Source organism: Mesoplodon densirostris, chromosome 5, assembly GCF_025265405.1.
Source record: "Mesoplodon densirostris isolate mMesDen1 chromosome 5, mMesDen1 primary haplotype, whole genome shotgun sequence".
In the NCBI taxonomy this organism is placed as follows: domain Eukaryota; kingdom Metazoa; phylum Chordata; class Mammalia; order Artiodactyla; family Ziphiidae; genus Mesoplodon; species Mesoplodon densirostris.
Window position 1 is genome coordinate 95,919,461 of NC_082665.1, and position 26,354 is coordinate 95,945,814.

The 26,354-nt window shown below is 38.3% G+C and overlaps 1 protein-coding gene across 1 annotated transcript in view; it reads right to left on the bottom strand.

The window, feature by feature from the left end:
- The window catches only part of SPATA16 (spermatogenesis associated 16), a 224,316-nt gene that overhangs the window by 86,295 nt on the left and 111,667 nt on the right, over positions 1 to 26,354 (bottom strand). The window contains exon 4 of the mRNA XM_060098837.1: positions 4,346 to 4,430. Coding sequence (XP_059954820.1) covers positions 4,346 to 4,430 — 85 coding nt within the window. The remainder of the gene's footprint in view (positions 1 to 4,345; positions 4,431 to 26,354) is intronic.

A 26,354-nucleotide genomic window follows, 5' to 3' on the forward strand; every position in this document is an offset into this window, starting at 1 on the left:
AGGAGGCTGGCTGGTAACAGAAGATGAGTATCAGGTTGTAGAAGTATGAATGCAGGTACGGTGTGAGAAGGAATTTCCAACTCTCTCTAGCTCTGAAGAGGTGATACTATTATAGAATAACGGGTGCAAACACTTTTAATGAAAGTGATATATCCCAGTATGAGCTGTCATATAGTGTAGAGCTTTATGCCTTTTTTCCTTGCTGAGTTGCTGACATGAAAAGTATTCCTAATGCAATTAAAAGGTGTTCTTGAGCTCACCAAAGCAAAGGTCTGTTCTTCTGCATCTAAGAGATTGTAAGTCAATGATCTGTGAAAGTAGGTGTAGATTTGTTCTTAAATTTTTACATTCTGAAATTTTCCATTTCCTGTTTAACATCTCTAAGAGAATAACTGACCAGGGTGGTAGGGATTTTATGTGGTTGAAAGGCAGATACATAGTAACTTCTCCACTTACCAAAGTAGGGAAAATAGCCCCTATCTCTTCAGCCTTAATGGACGTCTACAAATGTACATGCAGACATAATTTCTAGTCTGTGATGTGTGGGGCATTCTTACATTCAACAGTGTAATTGCCATGGTGGTTTGGGTAGTGGGACAGTCCTATCTTTAAAGTTGGCATGGACTGCATACTCTCTGGCACTGTTCCAAAAACCCCTTTTGACTTAGAACAGAGTAAGGTTTGGGGGAAGATGTATGCATTTGAATTAAGATTGGGGAGAGGGTGGCTAGCAGAAGGAAGTATATAACTATTGAGATACTGGTGTGGTGTGCTGATGTTGAGGCAGGTTAGAGGGGTTTTGTTTATGGAAGTTATCTGCAGGATGTGTTTTGTAATCATGTTACTTTTTTCCATAACATGATTACATTTCTAATTATGTTACAAATTTCCTTAAATTTGTGACATCATATTTGTTTTTTTATTGAAGTATAGTTGATGTACAATATTATATAAATTACAGTTGCATGATATAGTGATTCAAAAATTTTAAAGCTTGTACTCCATTTATAGTTATTATAAAATATTGGCTATATTCCCTGTGTTGTACAATATATCCTTGTAGCTTATTTTATACATAATAGTTTGTATCTTTTAATCTCATACCCCTATATTTCTCCTCCCCTCTTCCCTCTCCCCACTGGTAATCACTGAGTCTGCTTCTTTTTTGTTATCTTCACCAGTTTATTGTATTTTTAAGATTCCACATATAAGTGACATCATAAAATATTTGTCTTTCTCTGTCTGGCTTATTTCACTTAGCATAATGCCCTCCAAGTCCATCCATGTCACAAATGGCAAAATTTCATTCTTCTTTATGGCTGAGTAGTATTCCATTTTGTGTGTGTGTGTGTGTGTATACACCACATATGTATATATACATATATGTGTGTGTGTGTGTATATATATATATATATATACCACATCTTCTTTATCCATTCATCTGTTGATGGACTCTTAGTCTGCTTCCATATCTTGGCAATTGTGAATAATGCTTCTATGAACATTGGGGTGCATGTATCTTTTCAAATTAGTGTTTTTATTTTTTTCAGATATATACTCAGGAGTGGGATTCCTGGGTCATATGGTAATTCTATTTTTTTTTTTTTTTTTTTTTTTTTGCTGTATGCGGGCCTCTCACTGCTGTGGCCTCTCCCGTTGCAGAGCACAGGCTCCGGACGTGCAGGCTCAGTGGCCATGGCTCACGGGCCCAGCTGCTCCGCGGCATGTGGGATCTTCCCGGACCGGGGCACGAACCCGTGTCCCCTGCATCGGCAGGTGGACTCTCAACCACTGCACCACCAGGGAAGCCCTGGTAATTCTATTTTTAGGTTTTTGAGAAACCTCCATACTGTTTTCCATAGTAGCTTCACCAATTTACATTCCCACCAACAGTGTATGAGGGTTCTCTTTTCTCCACATCCTTGCCAACATTTTGCTATTTGTGGTCTTTTTGATGATGGCTGTTCTGACAGGTTCAAGGTTATATCTCATTGTGGTTTTGATTTGCATTTCCCTGATAGTTAGCAATGTTGAGCATCTTTTCAGGTGCCTGTTTGCCATCTGCATGTCCTCTTTGGAAAAATGTGTATTCAGGTCTTCTGCCCATTTTTTAATCAGTTTGTTTGTTTTTTTGATGTTGAGTTGTATGAGCTGTTTATGCGTTTTGGATATTAACCCCTTATTAGTCATATTATTTGCAAATATTTTCTCCCATTCAGTAGGTGTATGGCATCATATTTGGATATACCTGAAAACTTGAGGTTTTAGAGCTAAGATGGGCTTTAAGAATAGACCTTCTCAAATGTCTTATGCTAGTTACCTCTTATTTTCTACTTGAAGCACCTCTAGAGACTAGCCTGTTTTAGGTTAGATGTTGGTGTTAGAACTTGGACTGAGTCAGATCTGACTTCCAGACGAGGACCATTTTTCAATATACCATGTTGCTTCAAATTAAAGGAGAAAAAGAGAATACAAGGGCAAATAGGTTTTTGTTATCTTTTATTAATGCAGAATAGTAAAATAATAGTATTCTTTTTATTCCTTTTTTGTGTAGCAAACATGCACGTATTTGTAAGTGGAGATTATTTTTAGTAAAAAATTTTATTTTATTTTAGGTAAATAAAATAGGGATATTAAAGCTCTTTGAAAGCTAAAGAAAACAGACAAAAATTTATTTACAAAAATTTCAAGCTCTTAACCTATCTTAGGTTGCACCAACATTGAATCTATTTTTTCCTAGTTCAATTAGATAAAACAGTAGGTACTCAATATATGTTTGTTTAATGAATGAATAAACTGAAACAAACATTCGTTTGAGAACTAGTAGATGCCAGGCCTGCTGAATATCATCTAACCCTCAAGATTCAACTCCTCTCCCACCTTTCTTCAAAAGCCTCTGAAATACTTTAATAAAAAGCCCTTTTCTTTTTACTATATCTATGTAGTAGATATTATTTGCTTATTTTTCATGTCTAACAATTTTTTTTACAACTATTTACTTACATACATAAGCAACTACTACTATTTTGCATGTTCCAGACTCCCCTAGGAAAGTCTTGCACTTATTAGCAAATGAATAATTTTTTGAAATAATAATAATTTTATCTACTTTAAGGTCAATTTACAGGTGTCAAGTATATTAGGACTAATGTAAATCTTTATTTTTAGGTAAATTGAGCTCCAAATATTTAGACAGAACCATATAAATTAATGAGAATTTTATATGATAAACCTAATACTTTATTGTTTACTGAAGACAACATGTGATATAGAAACAGAAAACTAGGGGCCAAGACACAATAGTGAAAATGTGGGAAAAATCAGGAAGTATCAGAAGACTGTTGACAATGATTTCTCACTTTCATATTAGTGTTTTAGCAGATCTTATTCTAGTTGGTTGAAGAGGTTCATGTTCAATTACATTAAACCATCTTGAAATACAAAGAAAAAGAAGGCCACACACAGTTTGGAGATGAGAAGATTTGGAGGAGGGAGTTGGCTTCTGTACTGGATTTTCAAATATTTGAAAATATTTCGTTTGGAAGTGGGTTTCCATTGGGTCCATGTGGCCTCACTGGGAACTACTTGATGGAAGTTTTAAGGGAGTAGAAATCTATTTTGATGAGGAAAACAGTTTAATAATTAGCAAATTAAATGTTGTTTTTTGGGGATAAGTGAGCTCTTCACTTTGAATATATTTCATCAGAAAGTCATTGACAATTTGTGGGGAGAGGATAGGATAAGAACAGATTTGTATGTTGCGAAGGAGACTGAACTAGTAAATTCTAAATTTTTATAATTCTAAGAAATTCTGACTCTCGTCTTGACATCTAATTGACCTTTGGTATGACTTCTTGCTGCCATTTTGAGTAACAAATAAAAAAAGATGATCTGCAGTTTATTACTGGTTAAGTGTTTCAAATACTACGTTACCCCACAAATACAATGGATCTTTGTATTTTCCTTTATTATGTAATTGGTAGTACTTCTAGCATCTGCTTTTACAGGTCATAGATTAAGAAGAATCTATGAAAATACAGTGTTCATTTTTTAAAGGATCATGTCATTATAGTAGCACGCCTGGGAAAGTAGTTCCTGGGATGTCTAAAATTTATATTGGGTTGTAAAACTGAAGTATGGGCCAAGGGTTAACAACCTTGAATTGTGCCCTTAAAATTAGTCTCAGAAAATCTACTTCATTATAAATACATTACTACTGAGTAGTGTCCTTCTGATTGATATGCCCAGAGCTACCTTTTTCAGCAGTCTTTTAAGCACCAATCCTTCATGTTGGTTCTAAAAATGAAATGGGCTCCTCCTCCCTAGTTGGGACATCAATTTTTACCTGCCAGTATAGTTTGATGAGCTTGCTTATAGACTGTTCACTTCCTCCACAGAGCCAGAACATGTAGTCAGCAATCATGGCACTCCTAAGAACAAGGACAGATTTTTAAAAAAAACAAATTTATAGGACAGAAGGAAAACTATAACAGGCTGTATATATAAATACTGAAGAAGAAGATTTTGTAATGTATAAATTTGACTAGACTAATATTAAGCAAAGCATAAGGCACATTTTAGAATGTAGAAAGTAGGTCTTTTTTTTTGGTACCAAAACTAAAACTGTAAGAGAAGCAACACACCATTTGTCTTCTACATTGCTTTTCTGTTTGTACAGTATAAGAATATTTAAAGACTATGAGAGAATGCTTTGTTTTGGTTACCTCTTATTAAGCTTCAAAGCATTTATAGAGTAACATATATTTTATAGACTCTAGAACACCTTTAAACCTAGCATAGCATATATAGCTAACTATTATACTGGTACTAAAGCATATCTCAGACTTTACCTAAGTTGAAGATTATTCACCTCTGATTAAAGTAGTCTCCTTAAAATTGAAAATAAGAATTTTCCAATTTAACAAACACTCCCCTCCCCCAGCCTTTGTGTTTAATTGAATTAGTTTTGGAATCTAGTGTGTACAACCACTGCATTAGTTTTATTAAGCTGAGGGCATATTAAAAACTATTGTGCAATGGATATTAATTCATTGCTTAGCACCCTTTGGAAAAATAGTTTACTTTTATGGCTGTTTCTCTGCTAGGCTTCTCTTTTCTCCAGAGATTCCAAATCCAATTAAATGTGACTGGAAGTAATTCCAAATTGTCACGTTGGCCAATTAGACATATAATAATCCTGTGTACCTAATCACTAGTACCAAAAGTTTATTTATTTAAGCAGATGTATCACTGTTTACCCTGAATGTTTTTCTTATCTTTGCCTGAAGATACGTGTTGTTTCCTGACATAATTGTAAATTGAATTAGAAATTTTCCTTCCCTAAATATATATGTTGTCTAAGGCAGAGCAGCTATAAATTTACTATGGTACTCCACTGAAGAATTAGAATGTTTAGATTCTCGCTCAGGACAGACATAAATTAGGACTCTAAAGGTTAACAATGGGAAAAAATACCACCATTTGAAGGATTACGCAGCTCAGCGTTTCTCTTTTTACACATGTGGTATTGGAAAGAAGCTATCCATTGACATTTCAAACTAACTGGCAATAATTTAAGAATAACTTATCTTTCAGAAATCCTTTTATATTTTTCAAAGCCCTAGTTTAATGATAAGATAAAGCGAGCTAGGAGGTTTTCATATTGCATGAACATGTACGGGGTAGAAAACAAATTATAAAAATCAGACTAGAGAGGGGCAAAGTAAATTTCAAATATTTGCATTTTGATTGAAACACTTGTAAAAATTTTCTTCCCCTGACAACCTAAAAAGGAAGTCTACTTGACATGTAGATGCCTGTCGCCTAATAGAAATCTATTTTATAAATTGGATTTGTAAGAAATCAAGGAAGAATGTAAAGTCTCACTGCCAAGGACAGCGCACACTGTATTCAAACAAGCTGGGTCCTCTGATGTGATAACTTGATTCTGCACTCTGATTCCTCCTTCCCTCAGCATTGGATATGTAAATATGACTCAAGCAAACATTGCTTAATGAGGACACCAGCTATTAGTTAAACCAGGGGTGAGCAACCTCTTTCTATAAAGGGCCAGATAGTAAATATTTCAGGCTTTGTGGGCCATGACTACTCACCTTTGCCTTTCAGAAGCAGCTGTAGACAATAAGTTAAAAATAAGGGCGATTGTGTTCTATTAAAACTTTATTTACTAAACACATGTGCTGGGTCAGATTTGGCATGGTTTGCCTAACTCTAAGATAAACAGATTATTAGGTTGAGCAACAGGTGGCAAGCATTGAAGTAAATTGTCAATCAATAGTCAGATGCCAGCTTCTATACATTCTGGTCACAGGCCTCCTTAAATATTTCAGGGACAACATACATATTGTACTAAAATTACTGAGCAGAGTTCAGAAGAGAAGCTTTACAATTTTGAAACATGCAAAAACTGTTAAAGATAATCCTGGATCATAGACACAGTATCTTGAGTTAAGCAAAATCTGAGTCGATCGTTTCTATTATATTAGTTATTGCCATACTTGGATTGGAACAATTGTGAGAGAAGAGAAGGTAGGTCATGACAGTGGGCTTCTAGGGCTTTCCTGCATTTGTAAAGCTTTTGGTGAGTTGGTTTTGAGTTCACCACTGTAAAATGAGGAGTTTTAGCATTTTTATTAATGTTTTCCAAAAGTTGCTTTTTCTATTATAATGTGTTGTCAAATTGCTTTCTTTTTCTTTAAATTTTATTTATTTGCATGATTTAAAAAAATATATTTATTTATTTTTTGGCTGCATTGGGTCTTCGTTGCGGCTTTCTCTAGTTGCGGGGAGCAAGGGCTACTCTTCTCGTTGCGGTGAGCGGGCTTCTCATTGCGGTGGCTCCTCTTGTTGCGGAGCGTGGGCTCTAGGCGTGTGGCCTTCGGTAGCTGTGGCTCGCAGGCTCTAGAGCGCAGGCTCAGTAGTTGTGGCGCACGGGCTTAGTTGCTCCGCGGCATGTGGGATCTTCCTGGACCAGGGATTGAACCTGTGTCCCCTGCATCGGCAGATGGGTTCTTAATCACTGTGCCATCAGGGACGTCCACCAAACTGCTACTTTCTGAAGTATGATTTTATGCCACCTGGGGGCTCAAGTCTTTTTCCAAAGGAACACATCTCCAAATTTATATTGAAATAAGTGAGGAATTAAGATTCATTGAAATTTGCTACCTGCCCTCAGTGAAGCACAATTATTATAATCATAAAAAGATACCTGTGTTAAATAACAAAATATGGTTTCATAGAGCTGCATGTTTGCTGGGATATTTTTCATAAGTATAGTGTATTTCTTCCAGTACCTGGCACAGAGCTGTGTTCATATTAGGAACACAATTCAGGTTGTAGTTGCTCCAACCCCATTTTATTCCCAGTGGAAATGGCAGTTATACTTTTACCAACCACGTTCCTTTGTCTGGTTCCCTACCATGGTTCTGTCCTACAGCTTAGCATTTATGTATCAGTGTAAAAATCAGTGGAAGGACAGGAAAAGGGCATGGAAATAACATTACGTATACCATGCAATATTTGTGAGGCAAGAGTAGCGGTTTTTCATCATGCTGAATTTTTAAAGGGCAAAGATAATTAATTAATTAACCCAGAGTATCTACAAGGAGTCAAGTACCTGTGGGATCCTGGTTTTGGCTAACTCACCTCATGAGTCAAAAGGAAACAGTAACCTATCACTCTTCCTACTTTTCTTCAGGTATCTTTGTTTACCTTGAGACCAATATCCTAGATGCTAGTCAGTATGATTCACTGTTGCTTCTAAATGTCCTCCTGTCATCATCTTTATTCTATTCAGCTTACTTTCATTAATCTACTGAATGTTGTAGCTGCACTGGAACTGTAAGATCACATTAGCCAACCCTCTTTTTTTTTTTTTTAACATCTTTATTGGAGTATAATTGCTTTACAATGCTGTGTTAGTTTCTGCTTTATAACAAAGTGAATCAGCTATACATATACATATATCCCCATATCTCCTCCCTCTTGTGTCTCCCTCCCACCCTCCTATCCCACCCCTCTAGGTGGTCACAAAGCACCGAGCTGATCTCCCTGTGCTATGCGGCTGCTTCCCACTAGCTATCTATTTTACATTTGGTAGTGTATATATGTCCATGCCACTCTCTCACTTCATCCCAACTTACCCTTCCTCCTCCCCAATGTCTGCATCTTTATTCCTGTCCTGCCCCTAGGTTCTTCAGAACCATTTTTTTTTTTAGATTCCACATATATGTGTTAGCATATGGTATTTGTTTTTCTCTTTCTGACTTACTTCACTCTGTATGACAGACTCTAGTAGTTTAATATCTGTGGGTTTTGAGATTTACTAAGTGCTGAGTGAGTACCATGATAAGCCCTTTACATGCAGAATGTGAATCCAGCCCACCCACAGTTCTGCACCAGATCGCATCCTGTCTTGCCCACCCATGGAAACTGCTCCAGCAATTCTCTTTCTCTTTCTCTCTTTCCCTCTTGCTCTCTCTTTAAATTTCTCCTTTTTTCCTGGGGCTTTTCTAACACACAAAAATGCTGTTCTTTCTACCATCTTAAAACAAAACAAGATAGCCCCCAAACCTCTCTTGATTCCCTTCCCTTCCAGTTAACTTAATTCTTTCTCTTAAAGAAAACCCAATCAAATGAAAGAACAAAAACTCCCCTCAAAAAAACTCACTCCAACAACTTATTCCTCCCACTTCACTGAAACTGCTCTTGTCAATGCTACTAATGGTCTCCACACTCGTAAACACAGTGGCTCAATTCTCAGTCTTCATTTTACTCATACTCTCAGGTGTAACTGATGCGATTGTTCTCTCTTCCAGTACCTGCTTCCCACTGGGCTTCCACAGCTCTGCTCTTTATGATTTCCCTCCAATCTTACTGGTTGCTCTTTTCAGTCTCCTTTGCTGTTGTCTCCTCATCTCTCTGGACTCCTAAACTTGGAGCTCCCCAGGGCCCAATGCTTGGACCCATTCTCTTTCTTTCTGTACTTAATCACTTGGTGATCTCACCAGTTTCATGGTTTTAGACACCATCCTTTGGTTGACAACTCGCACATTTATACCCTGAGTTTAATCCTCTTCTTGGATCTGCAGACTCTTACAAAAGCTGCCTTTTCAACTCTCTACTTGGATACCTAATAGGTATTTCAAACTTATTTCCATACCTGAGACCCTGATCTTCCTTTTTTCCTCTTCCCCAAGCTCTAGTAGTCTTCTCCATCTATCCAGTTTCTCAGGCAAAAAATTTTGGAGTCATCATTGATTCCCCTCTTTCTCTCACATTTCCCATCCAATCCAAGATAAAATTCTGGTCAGGTTATCTTTGACCTATTTCAGAATCCCGCCTCTTCTCACCACCTCCAGCATTACCATCTGGTCCATCATGTCTTACCGGGATTATGGCAACAGACTCCAAACTGGACTCCCTGCTTCTCCCTCCGTCTATTCTCAACACAGCAGGCAGAACAATCCCATTAAAATTAGTGCACCAGAGTAGGTCACTGCTGTGCTTAAAACTGCAAAGTCTTCTGTCTCACTCAGAGTGAAAACCAGTCTTTAAAATGGCAGTTGAGCCTCATGCCATCTGGTCACATATTACTTCTCTGATCTTATTTCCTACTTGCTCCAGACTGTCCACCTGCTTTCCTCAAAAAGAATAGGTACTCTATTGCCTCTGGGATTTTGCACCTGACAGTCCCTGTCTAGAATGTTCTTTCCCTAGACACCCCCTGACTCTCTTGCTCATCTCCTTCAGGTCTTTATCAGGTGTTATTTTCTCAGTAAGGATTACCCTGACACACTCCAATACCATCCATACTCTTGCTTGTTTTTGCTTTTTCCACAGTATTTATCGCCATTCCACATAGTGTTTATTTTATTATTTTTCATCTTGGTGGTGTTTATTGTTGTCTTCCTCTACTATGGGGGTCAGCAAGCCATGGCCTGTGGGCCAAACCTAGTCTGTCACTTGGGTTTGTTAATTAAGTTTTAATGCAACATAGCAATGCTCATTCACTTGTGCATTGTTTACATTTTGCCTATGGCTGCTTTGGTGCCGCAGTAGTAGAGTTGAATAATTATGGCAGAGACCTTATAGCCCACAAAGCCTAAAACATTTACTACCTGTCTCTTTACTGGAATGGAAGCTCCCAGAGGGCAGAGGTTTTTGTCTGTTTGATTCACTGCTCTCTCTGCAGTGCCTAGGATAGTGCCTGGCACTATATAGTGTAGTCGTCACTCAGTAAATATTTGTTGATTAAATGATGAAGCATTATTTAATTTATTTATTTAAACTAAAATCATTTAATTCTCATTACAAAAACCCTGAGGCCTACAGAGTTAGATTGTAACACAAGCAGTCTGGCCCTAGGTCTACCTCACTGTCTGTATTTAACAGAAAGCTTTTGCACTAGAGGTGACATGGGAATGGAGGGACAGACTGGGCTTTGTCAATTTAATTTGTCCAATGTAGAATGCAATGCAACATTCAGCTCATATGAGAGCTTAATAAATGCTAATGGATGCTGATGTATTTATTACATAAATTAAAGAGGAAAAGTACCAGGAAGCACAGTGTCTTAATGTGTTAGATTTAAGTTTATTATTATTTTTTTAAAAATTATTTTATTTTATTTATGTATTGTTTTTGGCTGTGTTGGGTCTTTGTTGCTGTGTGTGGGCTTTTCTCAGGTTGCGGTGAGCGGGGGCTACTCTTCGTTGTGGTGCGCGGGCTTCTCATTGCGGTGGCTTCTCTTGTTGTGGAGCATGGGCTCCAGGTGTGTGGGCTTCAGTAGTTGTGGCATGTGGTCTCAATAGTTGTGGCTCATGGGCTCTAGAGCTCAGGCTCAGTAGTTGTGGCGCACGGGCTTAGTTGCTCCATGGCATGTGGGATGTTCCCGGACCAGGGGTCAAACCCATGTCCCCTGCATTGGCAGGCGGATTCTTAACCAATGCACCACCAGGGAAGCCCTAAGATTATTTTTAACATGATGTCTTTAGAAATGTGTCAACAATTATTGTTTTTCTGCAAGCAAATCTACCATTCTTTTTTTTTTTTTGGCGTTATGTGGGCCTCTCACTGTTGTGGCATCTCCCGTTGCGGAGCACAGGCTCTGGATGCGCAGGCTCAGCGGCCATGGCTCACAGGCCCAGCCGCTCCACGGCATGTGGGATCTTCCTGGACCGGGGCACGAACCTGTGTCCCCTGCATCGGCAGGCGGACTCTCAACCACTGCGCCACCAGGGAAGCCCTACCATTCTTTTGATACTGTATTTGAATTCATTTAAAAACATTTTTTCTGAAGTCACATTTACTTAATACATCTGTTAAATGTAAAAGGGTCAGAATCTGGCTTTCAAATATATATGCATCTAAAATAAAAGATTTTTATGTCATGAACTCAGCTTATTGTGAATCAAATCCTATTTCTATTAAATAGCAAATACAATAAAATAATTTGACATGTTATTATTTATACGATAAGTATCAGTGTTCTGAATTAATACTGAGAAAGGATCACTATGTACAATATAAAGATATTCATGCCAGGTGACTTTACACATTGAATATTTCTAAACAGACTGTGCAATTCTAAAAGTATGAAAATTATTGACATTTCTCAAGGCCTATGTTCAGATTCAAAATTTATAGCATTTCTACTCAGTGTGGCCACATGGTGGTGTAAAACAGTAAGATATGGGTAAACAAAAGAAAATCATAGCACACCATCAGCTGCGTGGTCTCACTGGGCTGACTGGCTGGGACCTTGAAAAGTCATTCCGTTCAGCACCTTGCCTTTGGGCAGTATCACACTTAAACCTTTCAAATGAGACTGATGATGAGAATCTATTTGTTTTAAAGACCTCCATGGAAGGATATTACTCTGCTTTCCTCACTGATTCCAGAGTTTCACAGCCATAAACAGCATCTTCTGCAGTTTTAGTCTGAAGGCTTCAGCTTTCTATCCAGTGATACTTGCAACCCCAAGTAGACTTTATCCTCTGAATAGCAGTTTTACATATACTCACAATAATTTATTAATCTTCTCTTCCCTAGGTTAATTAATTAACTCCAATTGCTTTAATCTTTCTCTGTGGGTCCTCTTTGCTTGACATTAGTCAGTTTCATGGTTGTCTTTTCAACTTGTTTCAAATTCCTCCTCCTTTTCTTTCTTCTACAACCAGAAATTGACCTCTCTCAAGAGTCCAAGGACAATCTTATGGAGTTTGTATGCAGCTATTTCATTTATGTAACTGGTATAGGTACTTCTTAGAAATGTATCTATTGGATAGTTTTAACTACAGAATTCTTCTTTATTTTCAACATATTTAACAGGTTGTTTCCTTCTTTTTGTACTTAAAATAGCTGAAGAGTGTATGTATATACATACCATTACTTTCACATAAATTAACATTGAGGCAAAGTGCATATTCCTTTTGAATACAAACACACACTCGTATTAAAAAGATTATATTCTGTTTGGGAGGAGAGCCAAACTAGCAAATTCACTCAAGCAAACACACACACACACACACACACACACACACACACACACGATGCATCTTTTTGCAGGCTCATATATTTTCCACGCAGCAGTCAGCCACAATGATCTTTAAAAAATGTAACTGTAAGTTACATCAATAAAATCCAAGCTCCTATGGTGGCCTCCCACTCTTGTAATAGGCTGTTCTTGTTTTCCTCTTCAACACATTTTCCATCATCCTCCAGTCAAGTATGGCTTATTCAGTTGCTCAAAGCAAATATGAAGTTTCCTACCTTGGGACATTTGTGCATGTGGTTCCTCCTGCCTGGACTCTGTTTCCTCAGTTATTCATCTGGCTGCTCCTTCTCAAGAGTTAGGCCTTTAAGCTTTAGCTTAAACATTGATAACGTCTTCAGTGAGGCCTACTCTGACCATTTTATCTAAATAAGTTCTGCCCTACCTCAGCCAGAGCCTTATCCTTTTCCTGCATAAGTCTCACATTGTGTAATTACTTGTTGGTTTACTTGTTTATTACCCTCTTTCCCTAGACCTGTATTATCTGATATGGTAGCCACTAAGCCATATGTGGCTATTTATATCTAAATGAGTTAAAATTAAAAATTCAGTTTCTCAGGTACACAGGTACATTTCAAGTGCTCAATAGCCACATGTGGCTAGTGGCTACTATGTTGAATGACACACAACATCTCCATCAACACTGGAAGCAGCTCTAGACTAAACCACAGGAAACTACCATTCTAGTGCCTCTTACAGTACCTGGTAAATAGTAGGTGCTTGTGGGGTTAATTTTAAGTATCAACTTGACTGGGCTATGGTGTGCCCAGATATTTGATTAAATATTATTCTAGGCACTTCTGTGAGGATGTTTGGGGGTGAGATTAATATTTAAATCTGTAGACTGAGTAAAGCAGATTGCTCTCCCCAGAGTGGTGGTGGTTCATCCAACTTGTGGAAGGCCTGAATAGAACAAAAAAGGCTGAGTAAAGGAGAATTCACTTTCTGATTGTCTTCAAGCTGAGACAGGTCTTCTGCCTTTGGACTCACACTTGGGTTGGAATGTACATCATTGGCTCTCTGGGTTCTTAGGCCTTTAAACTCAGACTACAACTGTAGCCCTGGCTCTCCTGAGTCTTCAGCTTGCCAGCTACAGATCATAGGACTCCTCAGCCCCCATAAATGCATAAGCCAATTCTCTCACAGGCTCCGGACGCGCAGGCTCAGCAGCCATGGCTCACGGGCCCAGCCGCTCTGCGGCATGTGGGATCTTTCACGAACCCATTTCCCTGCATCGGCAGGCAGACTCTCAACCACTGTGCCACCAGGGAAGCCCTAATTGCTTAATTCTTTGAAAGTTGTCCCCAAGACCAAGTCTCTACCTTTTGCGGACCAAATCTAATTAATATATTCCTACCTTGATTATCATTCCAGATGTGGTTATTATGGAGTTCTAGCCATGCTTGCTCCTGCAAGATTGTCCAGTAATGGATGAGAGTTTTTCTTGAAGTTCACTGTCTGCCTACTAGCCTGGAATTTCAAATATTGCCTGTCTCTAGATTCTCAGTTGATAACCATCACACGCAACAACAGTAATAGTATCGTTATTTGTAACAGCAACCAATATTTCTTGAGTGCTTACCATGTATACAGTAATTGCTTTTACATCTCATTTAATTCTTAGAACCAAGCTGTGAAATGAGGAAACTGAGGTTCCTCAAATTGAGGAGACTAGTTTTCCAAAAAAGCAGTGAAAGGGTCAGAATTGAAACAGATATGTCATCAAAATTTGGCCTCTTAACTCTGGTAATGTACTATTTCCATAATGCCATTCTTTTCTTGTGCATCTTTTACAAGACTTTATTAACTTCTTTTGGAATTCCTTAATGCTAATTTCTTGCCAAATTGTTGACTTCCCTGGTGGCACAGTGGTTAAGAATACGCCTGCCAATGCAGGGGACACGGGTTTGAGCCCTGGTCTGGGAAGATCCCACATGCCGTGGAGCAACTAAGCCTGTGCGCCACAACTACTGAGCCTGTGCTCTAGAGCCCGTGAGCCACAACTATTGAAGCCCCCATGTCTAGAGCCCATGCTCCACAACAAGAGAAGCCACTGCGACGAGAAGCCCGCGCACCACAATGAAGAGTAGCCCCCGCTCGCAGCAACTAGAGAAAGCCCGCGTGCAGCAATAAAGACCCAACGCAGCCAAAAATAAATAAATAAATAAATTTAATTTAAAAAAAAAAGGTTGATGGAACAGGTTTTCAATTTTTTAAGGTTGTCTTTTACTTCATAACATTTCTTAGTCGAGACTACATTATCAAGAGCATTTTTCCTTACCGATCTTGAGCAGGATAAATTTTTGTCTCCAAAATGAAACAAAAAAGACAAGCCAGAAGAAATCTGCCCAGTGGTGGAAGAGTGTGTTCGTCTTAGAAAAGGTTCCCTCAGGTGTAATAACCTAAGCACCAAATAGTGAGGGAGAAAAGGAAAGGGGGAACGTTGCGTGTGTGGTCCTATGTGAAGGCTGAACCCAGGTCATGGGGTCATGCCTCTTACTCTTTTAGAACATGCTTGACCTTGGACAAGTCACTTAATCCAAGTCTTCCTCCTAACATTCTATGGTCCATTTCTAGAATGAAGATGATTTTTAATAATACCTATATTCTGGAAGGGTGTGTGTGTGTGCGTGTAAAAGTAATAATATTTGTAAAACGGTTTGAAATCTATGAAATGAAACCTACACATTTTAGGTTGATACCATTGTTGTTAACATTACTGTTGTCAACCAGAGGGTGAATGTGGTGATGGTGAGGGTCTCAAGTTGAATCCGATGCTCCCAACTCAGGCAAACTTGGTTTCTGTACTGAAAGGATAGGAATGGTGTGAAAGGTCAGAATGAGTTGAATGTAGAGCTGGGAGAGAGGTAGCTTATACCTGGGGAACATCTGTTTATGGTCGAAATTGTTACACAGGACACTTGTGACCCAAGGAGAATGGATCTTTAAAAACAATTTTATGTGTAGCATTCTCAGTTTAATCCAAATAGAAGAACCACCTTAACAAAACACCACTGCTAAAAACAAAACCTATTTGTGAAAACCTCACCAAGATACAATAAAGAATCTGTTCTCCAAGTGTTAACAGCTCACTGGTGGAAGACTGGCGCACTCTTCCAAGGTAGCAGAAGGTTATACAAGTAACATAAAAGCATTTGTTGATTTTTATGCGTGATATGTATTCAGCGAGCATATTAGGCAAAATTATGATGTGTTCAGATTTGCTTTCTGCACTTTTCTAGACCCCTTTAAATAGTTCATGCCTCTGTTCTGGCATCTCTTTTCTTTCCTTCCACTGTATTCTGTTTATATTTTGGCCACCAAAGATCCCCCACGATGAAAACCACCTTCCCCTGGCTTCGGGTCAGTACTATAGCATTCAGTTTCTGCCTTTCTCAATACCTTCCTTCATTCAAGCATATAATTTTTTCAAGGCAGCGGTACATCTCAAAATAAGTAGATAATTTGTGAGGCATCAAAAAATCTCCTGTCCCCAAAATGTTTCCCTCAATGACTTAAGGTACCAAAAAATGACACATTAGTCACTTCTTTTGGTTGCAGTATTAAATGGTCTTGTACATTTGTGTCTTTTCTGAAGATGAAGGCATTATCTTCATTGATAACTTTGAAGAAATTATTTTCATCAGATTAAGGGAGAGGCAATCCAGTGCAGGGATTGAGAGCTCAGATGTGGGAGCTGGACTGCCTTTGTTTGAATCTCAGCTCTGCCGTTTGTTCTCTGTATAACTTTGGACAAGTGACTTAATCTCCTTGTGCCTCAGTTTCCTCATATTACCTTGCAGATAATAACAGTTGCCAACTTCATAGGATTGTCAGAAGGTTTAAATGCGCCATTATATGTAATGCACATTGAGCAGTGCCTGATACTTGGGAAGCACTCAATTTGCAAATTATTATTCTGCCCAGGCACTAACACTAGTATTTAGGAAAATGAAATACACATTGCTTCATTGAGGAGCTTATATCCAAACTGGCTTATTGAGACTGCTTCAAAAGTGTATTGATTTTCTCATTATCAGTAAAATTATTTCTTTTTTTTTTTTTTGCGGTACGCGGGCCTCTCACTGCCGTGGCCTCTCCCGTTGTGGAGCACAGGCTCCGGACGCGCAGGCTCAGCGGCCATGGCTCACGGGCCCAGCCGCTCCTAGGCATGTGGGATCTTCCCGGACCGGAGCATGAACCCGCGTCCCCTGCATCGGCAGGCGGACTCCCAACTACTGCGCCACCAGGGAAGCCCCATATTTCTTGCACTTGAAAACCTTACAGAACCTTATAACTAATATAGGTAGTATAGTTTTGTGAGAGTGTAATGAGAGTGTCACTTTCTTCGTGCAGCCTACTTTAACCGTTACTGCATTTAAATGTTCTTTATTCTTGTCTTCCACCCTGTCATAACACTTTGCTTTTCTTAGAGCCCTTTAACTATCCCTTGTGAATTAGCTATTGGTATTCTTTAAAGGCATCTCTGATATAGTACAGTTTTGAGGAGGGCAGAGATCACATCTCATTCGTCATTATGAATTCACTAGAGACTGGCTACACGATTATCAAGTGAATGAGTTGAAATATCCATAAGGACAGAGACTTTTGAAAATTTGCTCACTGCCATATCCCCAAGCATCTAGAACAGTGACTGGCACATATTAGGTGGTCAGTAACTATTTGCTAATGATTTTGTTAAATGAAGGGAGGCACATATGTGCTGTTGAAGTTAAAATGGGATTCTACATGTGAAACCAAATTTTCCGCTGAATTACATTAAATATTTTGAGATCTATTCCTTCAGGAAAAAAATGTGCATTGGGGAAGCAAACTATGGCACACATGCTAGGATATTTGCTTGCTCCTTTGGATATTTCTGTGCAGGTAGAGGAGGGTAGAAAAGCTCTATTCTCCTGTCTCTAGGCATAGCTATCACCTCATTTATCTACTCATTCATTCAAACAAAAGCTATTGACCACTCAGTTTGTGAAAGGCACTGTGGGTGCAGTGCTCTCACCCATTATAAATAAAGTGTGATGGTCTCATCCAGTCCACTTCTAAGAGAAAATGAGCTGGATGTGCCTCCTGGTGAAAGAGCAGGTCTTGGTGATTCTGATCCTCTTTGATCCTCTTTCTGTATGGACCAGGCTGGGCAGTCAACTTTTACAGACAGTTGAGGTCACCCAGGCCAAAAAGTGCATGACTAGCAATGAGAGATATATAAGAACTAGGATATTTAAAAGAGAAACAGTCAGTAGAAGGAAGAGAATAGATTTTTAAGGAACCTCCATACTGTTCTCCATAGTGGCCGTATCAATTTACATTCCCACCAACTGTGTAGGAGGGTTCCCTTTTTGCCATACCTTCTCCAGCATTTACTGTTTGTAGATTTTTTTTTTTTTTTTTTTTTTTTTGCGGTACGCGGGCCTCTCAGTGTTGTGGCCTCTCCCGTTGCAGAGCACAGGCTCCGGACGCGCAGGCTCAGCGGCCATGGCTCACGGGCCCAGCCACTCCGCGGCATGTGGGATCTTCCCAGACTGGGGCACGAACCTGTGTCTCCTGCATCGGCAGGCGGACTATCAACCACTGCACCACCAGGGAAGCCCTACTGTTTGTAGATTTTTTGATGATGGCCATTCTGACCAGTGTGAGGTGATACCTCATTGTAGTTTTGATTTGCATTTCTCTAATAATTAGTGATGTTGAGCATCTTTTCATGTGTTTGTTGGCCATGTATGTCTTCTTTGGAGAAACGTCTATTTAGGTCTTCCTCCCATTTTTTTGATTGGGTTGCTTGTTTGTTTGATATTGAGCTGCATGACAGCAATCTGACTCCTGTGCATATACCCTGAGAAAATCAGAATTCAAAAAGATACATGCACCCTAATGGTCATTGCAGCACAATTTACAATAGCCAGGACATGGAAGCAACCTAAATGTCTATCGACAGAGGAATGGATAAAGAATGTGTGGTACATATATACAATGGAAAATTACTCCGCCATAAAAAGGAATGAAATTGTGTCCTTTGCAGAGATGTGGATGGACCTAGAGACTGTCATATAGAGTGAAGTAAGTCAGAAAGAGAAAAACAAATATTGTATATTAACGCCTATATATGGACTCTAGAAAAATGGTACAGATGAACCTATTTGCACAGCAGAAATAGAGACACAGATGTAGAGAACAAATGTATGGACACCAAGGGGGAAGAGGGAGGTGGGATGAATTGGGAAATTGGGATTGACATATATACACTACTATGTATAAAATAGACAACTGATGAGAACCTACTGTATAGCACAGGGAACTCTACTCAATGCTCTGTGGTGACCTAAACAGGAAGGAAATCCATAAAAGAGGGGATATATGTATACATATAGCTGATTGACTTCTCTATACAGCAGAAACTAACACACCGTTGTAAAGCAACTATACCCCAATTAAAAAAAAAAAAGGAAAAGAATAGAAAAACAAAGTGATCTCCACTGCTTCTAGGTCCCCTGTCCTTCATCTTCCTCTACACTTTAGACTGCCTTGATGGATAAACATCTTGAGAGCAGTATGTTTGCTTGGGAGGAATCCTCAGGATAGAGTGGTCAGCACTGTGATGCCTACGTTTTTTTTTTTTTTTTTTGGCGGTACGTGGGTCTCTCACTGTTGTGGCCTCTCCCGTTGCGGAGCACAGGCTCCATATGCGCAGGCCCAGCGGCCATGGCTCACAGGCCCAGCCGCTCCGCAGCATGTGGGATCTTCCCGGACTGAACCCGTGTCCCCTGCATCGGCAGGCGGACTCTTAACCACTGCGCCACCAGGGAAGCCCATGCCTACGTTTTTGACTCCATGCTTAAGGTGAACATACACCTGGGTTTTCCCAAGACAGTCCTAGTCTATGCCTGTTGTCCTAGGGTAATTAATAGGGCCTCTTTCACTCTCAAAATTTTCCTAATTTAGATGGTAAATGATGTGATCTCCTATTATCTCAGGGGAAATGTTTTACAGCATGAATGCATTGTGGCAGGCCACCCTCCATAGTTCAATGAACCTATTTAAAACTCTGTAGAGAGAATTGTTTACCTTTTCTCCAGTAGAATTGTAAGCTATTCAAGGACAAGAATCTCATTTTCTGCTTGTTCTATGCCTTCTTCCAGGCACAGCTGATTATATAGTAGTCTGCAATAGATTCTTTTTTTTTTTTAAGACTTTATTTTTTAGAGCAGTTTTAGATTCACAGTAAAGTTGAGAGGAAGATACAGAGATTTCCCATATACCCTCTGCCCCATTATTAACATTCCCCACTAGACTGGTACATTTGTCTCAATTGACGAACTTACACTGATATATTATAATCACCCAAAACCCATAGTTTACCTTAGGGTTCACTCTTATTGTACATTTTATGGGTTTGGACAGATGTATAATGACACGTTTCCATCATTACAGCATCATACAGAGTATTTTCCCTGCCCTAAAAATCCTTTGTGCTCCACCTGTTCATCCCTTCCCTCACCCCCACCACTGGCAGCCACTGAACTTTTACTGTCTCCATAGCTTTGCTTTCTCCAGAATGTCATATACTTGGAATCTTACAGTATGTAACCTTTTCAGATTGGCTTCTTTCACTTAGTAATGTTCTGCAATAGATTCTTATAATTTGATTTAACTTTTTCCCTGACTCAGGAGTCTATGGAAAAAATGCATATACATGTGCATTTTTTTCTATTGGATATATATTTTCTTAGAGATACCTGTATTTATCCTCAGACAGCTCGCTGTATGACTTTCTTATAGAATTTTTCAGGAGATGTAATCCATAGAAGCCTTGATTTGTGCTGAAATGGTGCTTTCCAAATGCTCATTTTGTAGCTTTTAATTTATAGATTGGAATCAGAAAGGCTGGCTAATAAACACTGATGTATTTTCACTACTTCGTAGATTATTCAACACACACAAACAACTACATTAACATAAAGTGAAATTTCTATTGACTGTTCCTTAGATAAAAAGAGAACACAGCAAGGTTGAAGGAAAATTAAAAAAAAGAGAGATTCCAGGTATGACGAACAGCATAAGGAAAGCAAAAGAGTTGGGAATTAAAGTGGTCTGCATGTTAAAAGCAAACAACTATTTGTTTATTGAGCACTTATTATGTGTCATTTAAAGTAGTATTTATATTATTGAGCTTTTGGGATAGAATGCATGGAAGACCTTAGAAGGGAGATGTTAGCTTCTAGCATGGCAGATGTTAAGTTTACAAGATGATCACCCTTTCATTTTCAGGAGAAGCTTTTGCACCCCTGAACTTGTTCATGGTATTGATTTGAAGCATTTACATTTCTCTGGGGGCACAGTACACTGTCCATCTGTTTATTTAGATGTTTGCTTGAAGGGGGTTTAATATAGGCAGAGACAATGCTCTCTTTTTTTATTCCAAACCACAGTTTGCCTTATTTTTTAAATTGTGTTTTTGCTTTTGCAAATGTGCCCATAGGTGTTAAGTAATGGTAGCATATTTATAAATTTAAAAATAAATAATTTCAGAAGGCAATAACAGCTGGCAAGTATTTTTTTCATGTGAGTTGTTTTTGAGGAAAGAAGGAAACAGTTCTGTGGGCATGGAGAACCAAATCATACCAGTTCACAGAAGAGTAGACTGTAGCAAGAACATCTTAAAATTCTAAATTTCATGAAAACCTTAAGAGAATAAGTGTATCCATTGAAGGAAGGTATGGGGCTCTAGGTGTGTTGGCAGGGAGGAGTGAGGGCCAGGGTGGTTCAGTGTGAATTATAAGCATCTAATATTCACAGTGAGTGTAGTGGAGACCCTGCTTCGTATTGCACTCATGTAATCCACTTGATTCTGGGTAGAAGAGATTTAATAATAAGCCTGTTAATGAACTTCTGAGCTGCTACTACTGACCTGGGGATGATCAAAAGGTGAGACACAAGAGGTCTCAAGGCCCTGTACAGATGGGATCCATTTCAGCTCTTCCTGTTTCAGGAAAGGACTCTTCCCATCAAAGGGTTAGAGCTTGCATCCCTGATTGAATGCATGCAGTCATTCGTGCAGGAGAGGCAGGGATTTAGGAACCTAGTGCCATGGCCAGGATTTTACAGAATTTATTTGAGGAAAGCAAAATCTTTCACAGAAATAAATTGTTAGAGACCCATGACTCAAAGATATTCTTTTGAGCAATTACACTTAGAACACAACAAACCTAGGAAAAGAATGTTATGGGATCCCTAAGGAAGTATCCACATTATGCTAGCAGATAGAGAGTTCCTTTAGCCCCTGGGGTTGGAACTTGTTCCCAGTTCCTTGGTGAGGAACCCAGAGACTCAAGACTGATATGAAACCCCAGTAATAGCAAGGTCACATTATGCGTGCATTTAACCTAGTTGGATTCCAAAATATTGGTCAAAAGATAAAAGGAAAGATGAAGATTTAAATAGAGCCCAGTGTGAGCTCACCATTTTATTCAATAAGCTTAAGCCCACAGGCAGGGAATGGAGTCAGTCAAATCAGCAATAATCATTGCAAGTTTGAAACCTATTTTTAAAATGTGAGAAAGATGTAACAGTTTCCCTCATCAATGGCAAAGAGATCAAACATCTGCCTGGCAAGTGGGCAGTCCTCCAAGCCTTACAGGAAAACCTTAGATAAATGAGGGCTAAGGAAGAGTTACATGGACTGATAAAGTCATCTATGGAAGATGGAATGATGAGGATGAAAAAGAAGGGCCAACAAAGAGAATCTTCATTAATTTGCTGAAGTACTCCAAGCAGAGATATCCTTGAGTGATGGTTTCTGAATATATTATCTCTTTGGAATTATATACTGAACATAACAATAAACATTACATATTTTGTGAGCATATTCGTATATATGTTGTATACGCAAAACCACGTACATGATGATAGTGGACAATAGACTTTGAAGGATATTTGACTTTACCTCTTTTTTTGGGGGGGTCTTAGATAACGACATTAAATGCTAACCTCTTCATATCATGTTATTCAACTGTATCCTTTTTCTGGAGAGCATGTGAATCAGTTTGTAAGAATCCCAAGTAAGTTGGGGGAGAAGTAAAGTCTTATATTATGCAGGTGGGGATATAAGCCAGTATATTGAGTTGATGCCATTATTATGGTTTGATTTGTGTTCATGAGTTGATAAGGCTTGGGGAAACTCAAGTCATGTAAGATGTAGATAAAAACCATAAAGTTTTCATTACAGAGTCTAGGTCAAATTATTCCCAGTAAATTTTTTTTTTGGCTTTTATAAAGTTTTGGAAGATGGTGCCTCTCTTTTATTCTGTATTTTTATATATAGACATCTGGTCTAAGGGGATCTTACCTACTTTACTATTAGATTCTAGATTTTGTTAATCTAGGTAAGAAGCGCCCTCTGGAAGAATTTGTTCTTTGTAATGCTGATTAAAATGTCAGTTGTTACAGCATGAATTTAAATAGCAATAATACCATTTTTCATTTCAGATCATTCTATTTGTGATATGTGCTTTCATATGCATTCTAATTTCAGTTCCACGAATATTTATACTGTGACTAATGTGATTGAGTCGTGAAGATGGGTAGTGAAGGTACGAAAGGTGAATTGGTCAGTTCTCCATCTTCAAGAAACCCATGGTCTTTTAAGATAAATTGACATTTAAGGAAATAGTTATGACATAAACTATGCACTAGTAGCTGTAAAAAGAAGGCACAGAAATAGTACAGAAAAAAGAATAATTGATCCTATTTGGAGAAAATGGAGACAAGGAAACCTTCCCAGGGGTGTGGGCCCCAAGAAGGGCTTCAGAGGTGACCAAAGAGGGAAAAGCTGTTCTGAGATAGAATATGAAAATGCACACAAGCATGAAACAGCATGCTGTGCTTGGGTACTATGTTAGTATTGAAAAGTGTGTGCGCGTGTGTGTGTTTGTATGTGTGTAAAGGGGTCTAGAGAGATAAACAGGGTCTTAATTACGAGACCGTTAATTTTTTGCCAGGATTTATTTTGTAGATTATGGAGAGCCATTTGAAGTAATTAGTCTGGAGAGAGATGTGTCCAAATTTGTTCTTTAAATAAAGCATACTACACACATTGTTTTTTAACCTGCTTTTAAAAATGAATGATATGTTGAGAATATCTTCGCCACATTAGTAAATATTATCTGTCCATTAATTAAAATGGTTGCATTGTATTCTGTGGGTATTTTCACTATTTAATTAGTCAGTCCCTTATGTTCAACAATAAAGTTACTGGAGAGGTAAGTTTTTGAGAGCAATAAAGTGTTCAGTTTTAGAGCATGTTTTGATTGAGATGCTTATAATACAGCTAAATGGGGATAACCAGAAGGTGCTTGAATATATAAATATGGAAGCTGGGAGCAAGATATGAGAATGTAGGCATGAATTTTGGAGTCATTAGTATATTGATTAGTTGAAGCCAGGAGAGGCGATTGACTGGCCAAGGAAAAGAAAATGCACAATTTTAAAAAAGAGTCAAGGGGATAGAACCTTTGAAAATACTGATTTTTAAGCAGTGGGTTTAGGAATAAGAGATTGGGAAGGAAAAGTTAGAGAAATGGGAAAAAATTTAGAGACTGTGATGTCAGGGAACCTGGGGGAAAAGAGAAAGTTGGTTCTCATAACAGCTTTTAGAGACTTGAGTCCAGATACTAGCATTATTATTATCCTCATTCATAGGGGCTAAGGGTCTTGCTGAAGCCAACGCAATTCTAAGTGATAATACTGGCTTGCTGATCCTGATTGTCTAACCCCAATTCTCATGAAGTTATTAGCACCTGATTTTGTGATTCAGGTAGTTAAAGAAAAGTATAAAAGAATAGCAGAATAAGCTTCAGAAGCTAAAATTAAGATGGATCTGTAGGAGATATAAAATGTAGAAAAAGAACATGTTCTTAAATTATAGCAGGCAAAGGATATCCCAAAATAGGCTGGGAGAGAAAGATGATAAATATGTCTTTAAAATGTTAAGTCTTGGCTTTCAAATTTGGGACTATGGTGGATAAGATGATCAGAGAAACCCTACTCAGAACAGCTGATACTCTTAAACAACACAGACTGAAAACAAACATAACAAACAGGTGTTTTTAAATTTTTTTTTTATTTTGAAAGAATTTAAAATTTACAGAGAGATTGCAAAAATAGAACAGAGAGTTAACATATATTCTTCCACCCAGTGTCCCCTAGCTTTCTCTAATTTTAACAACTTACATAACCATATTACAATGAATAAAACCAGGAAATTAATACTGGCACATTGCTATTAACTGAACTACAGACTTTTCCAAATTTCACCAGTTTTTTTCCTTCGTGCTCTTTTTCTGTTCTAGGATCCAATCAAGGATGCCACAATACATTTAAGTTGTGTTTCCTTAGTGTCCTCCAGTCTTTGATATTTTCTCATTCTTTCCTTTCCTTTTTTTTTTTTTTTTTTTTTTTTGTGGTACGTGGGCCTCTCACTGTTGTGGCCTCTCCCATTGCTGAGCGCAGGCTCAGAGGCCATGGCTCACGGGCCTAGCAGCTCCACGGCATGTGGGATCTTCCCGGACTGGGGCATGAACCCGTGTCCCCTGCATTTGCAGGAGGACTCAACCACTGTGCCACCAGGGAAGCCCATCTTCTTTTCTAATATATGTGTTCAAGACTAAAAATTTCACTCTAAATACTGCTTTTGCTGCACATACACGTTTTGATAAGTTGTATTTTCATTTTCTTTTAGTTGGAAATATTTAAAAATTTCTCTTAAGATTTCTTATTTGACTCATGTGTCATTCAGAAGTGTGTTTAACCTCCTAGTATTTGGAGGAGTTTCCAGCTATGTTTCTGTTTTTCTTTTCTAGTTTAATTCCACTGTGGTCTGAGAGCAGACATTGTATGATTTCTGTTCTTTCAAATTTGTTAAGGTGTATTTAATGGCCTAGAAGTGGTCTATTTTGGTGAATATTTCCTGTGAGAATGAGGAAACTGTATAATATGCTGTTGTTGGATGAGGTAGTCTATAGATGTCAATTTTGTCCAGTTGATTGATGGTGTTGTTGAGTTCAACTGTGTCTTTACTGATTTTCTGCCTGTTGGATCTCTTCATTTCTGATGAAGGGGTCTTAAAATCTCCAGCTATAATGGTGGGTTCATCTGTTTCTCTTTGCATTTCTCTAGTTTTTGTCCCATATATTTTGATCCTATGTTGTTAGGTACATACACATTAAGGATTGTCATATATTCTTGAAGTATTGATCCATTTACCATTATGTAATGTTCCTCTTTATCCCTGAAAACTTTCCTTGGTCTGAAGTCTGCTCTGTTTAAAATTCATACAGATACTCCCACTTTCTTTTGATTGGTGTTAGCATGATATATCTCTATCCCTTTACTTTTAATCTGTATATGTCTTTATATTTAAATTGAGTTTCTTGTAGACAGGATATAGTTAGGTATTATTTTTTATCCACTCTGACAATCTCTGTCTTTTATTGGTATATTTAGAGCATTAACATTTAAAATAACTATTGATGAGTTGGATTAATATCTACCATATTTGTTACTGTTTATATTGCCATTTTTCCTATTTTTGTCTTCCACAATTTTTCTGCCTTTTCTCTTCTTGGTTGAGCATATTATATGATTCAGTTTTTTCTTCCATTTTTAGCATATCAATTATACTTTTTTTTAAACTTTTATCAGTGGTTGCCCTAGAATTTCCAATATACATTTACAACTAATCCAAGTACACTTTCAAATATGCTAGTAC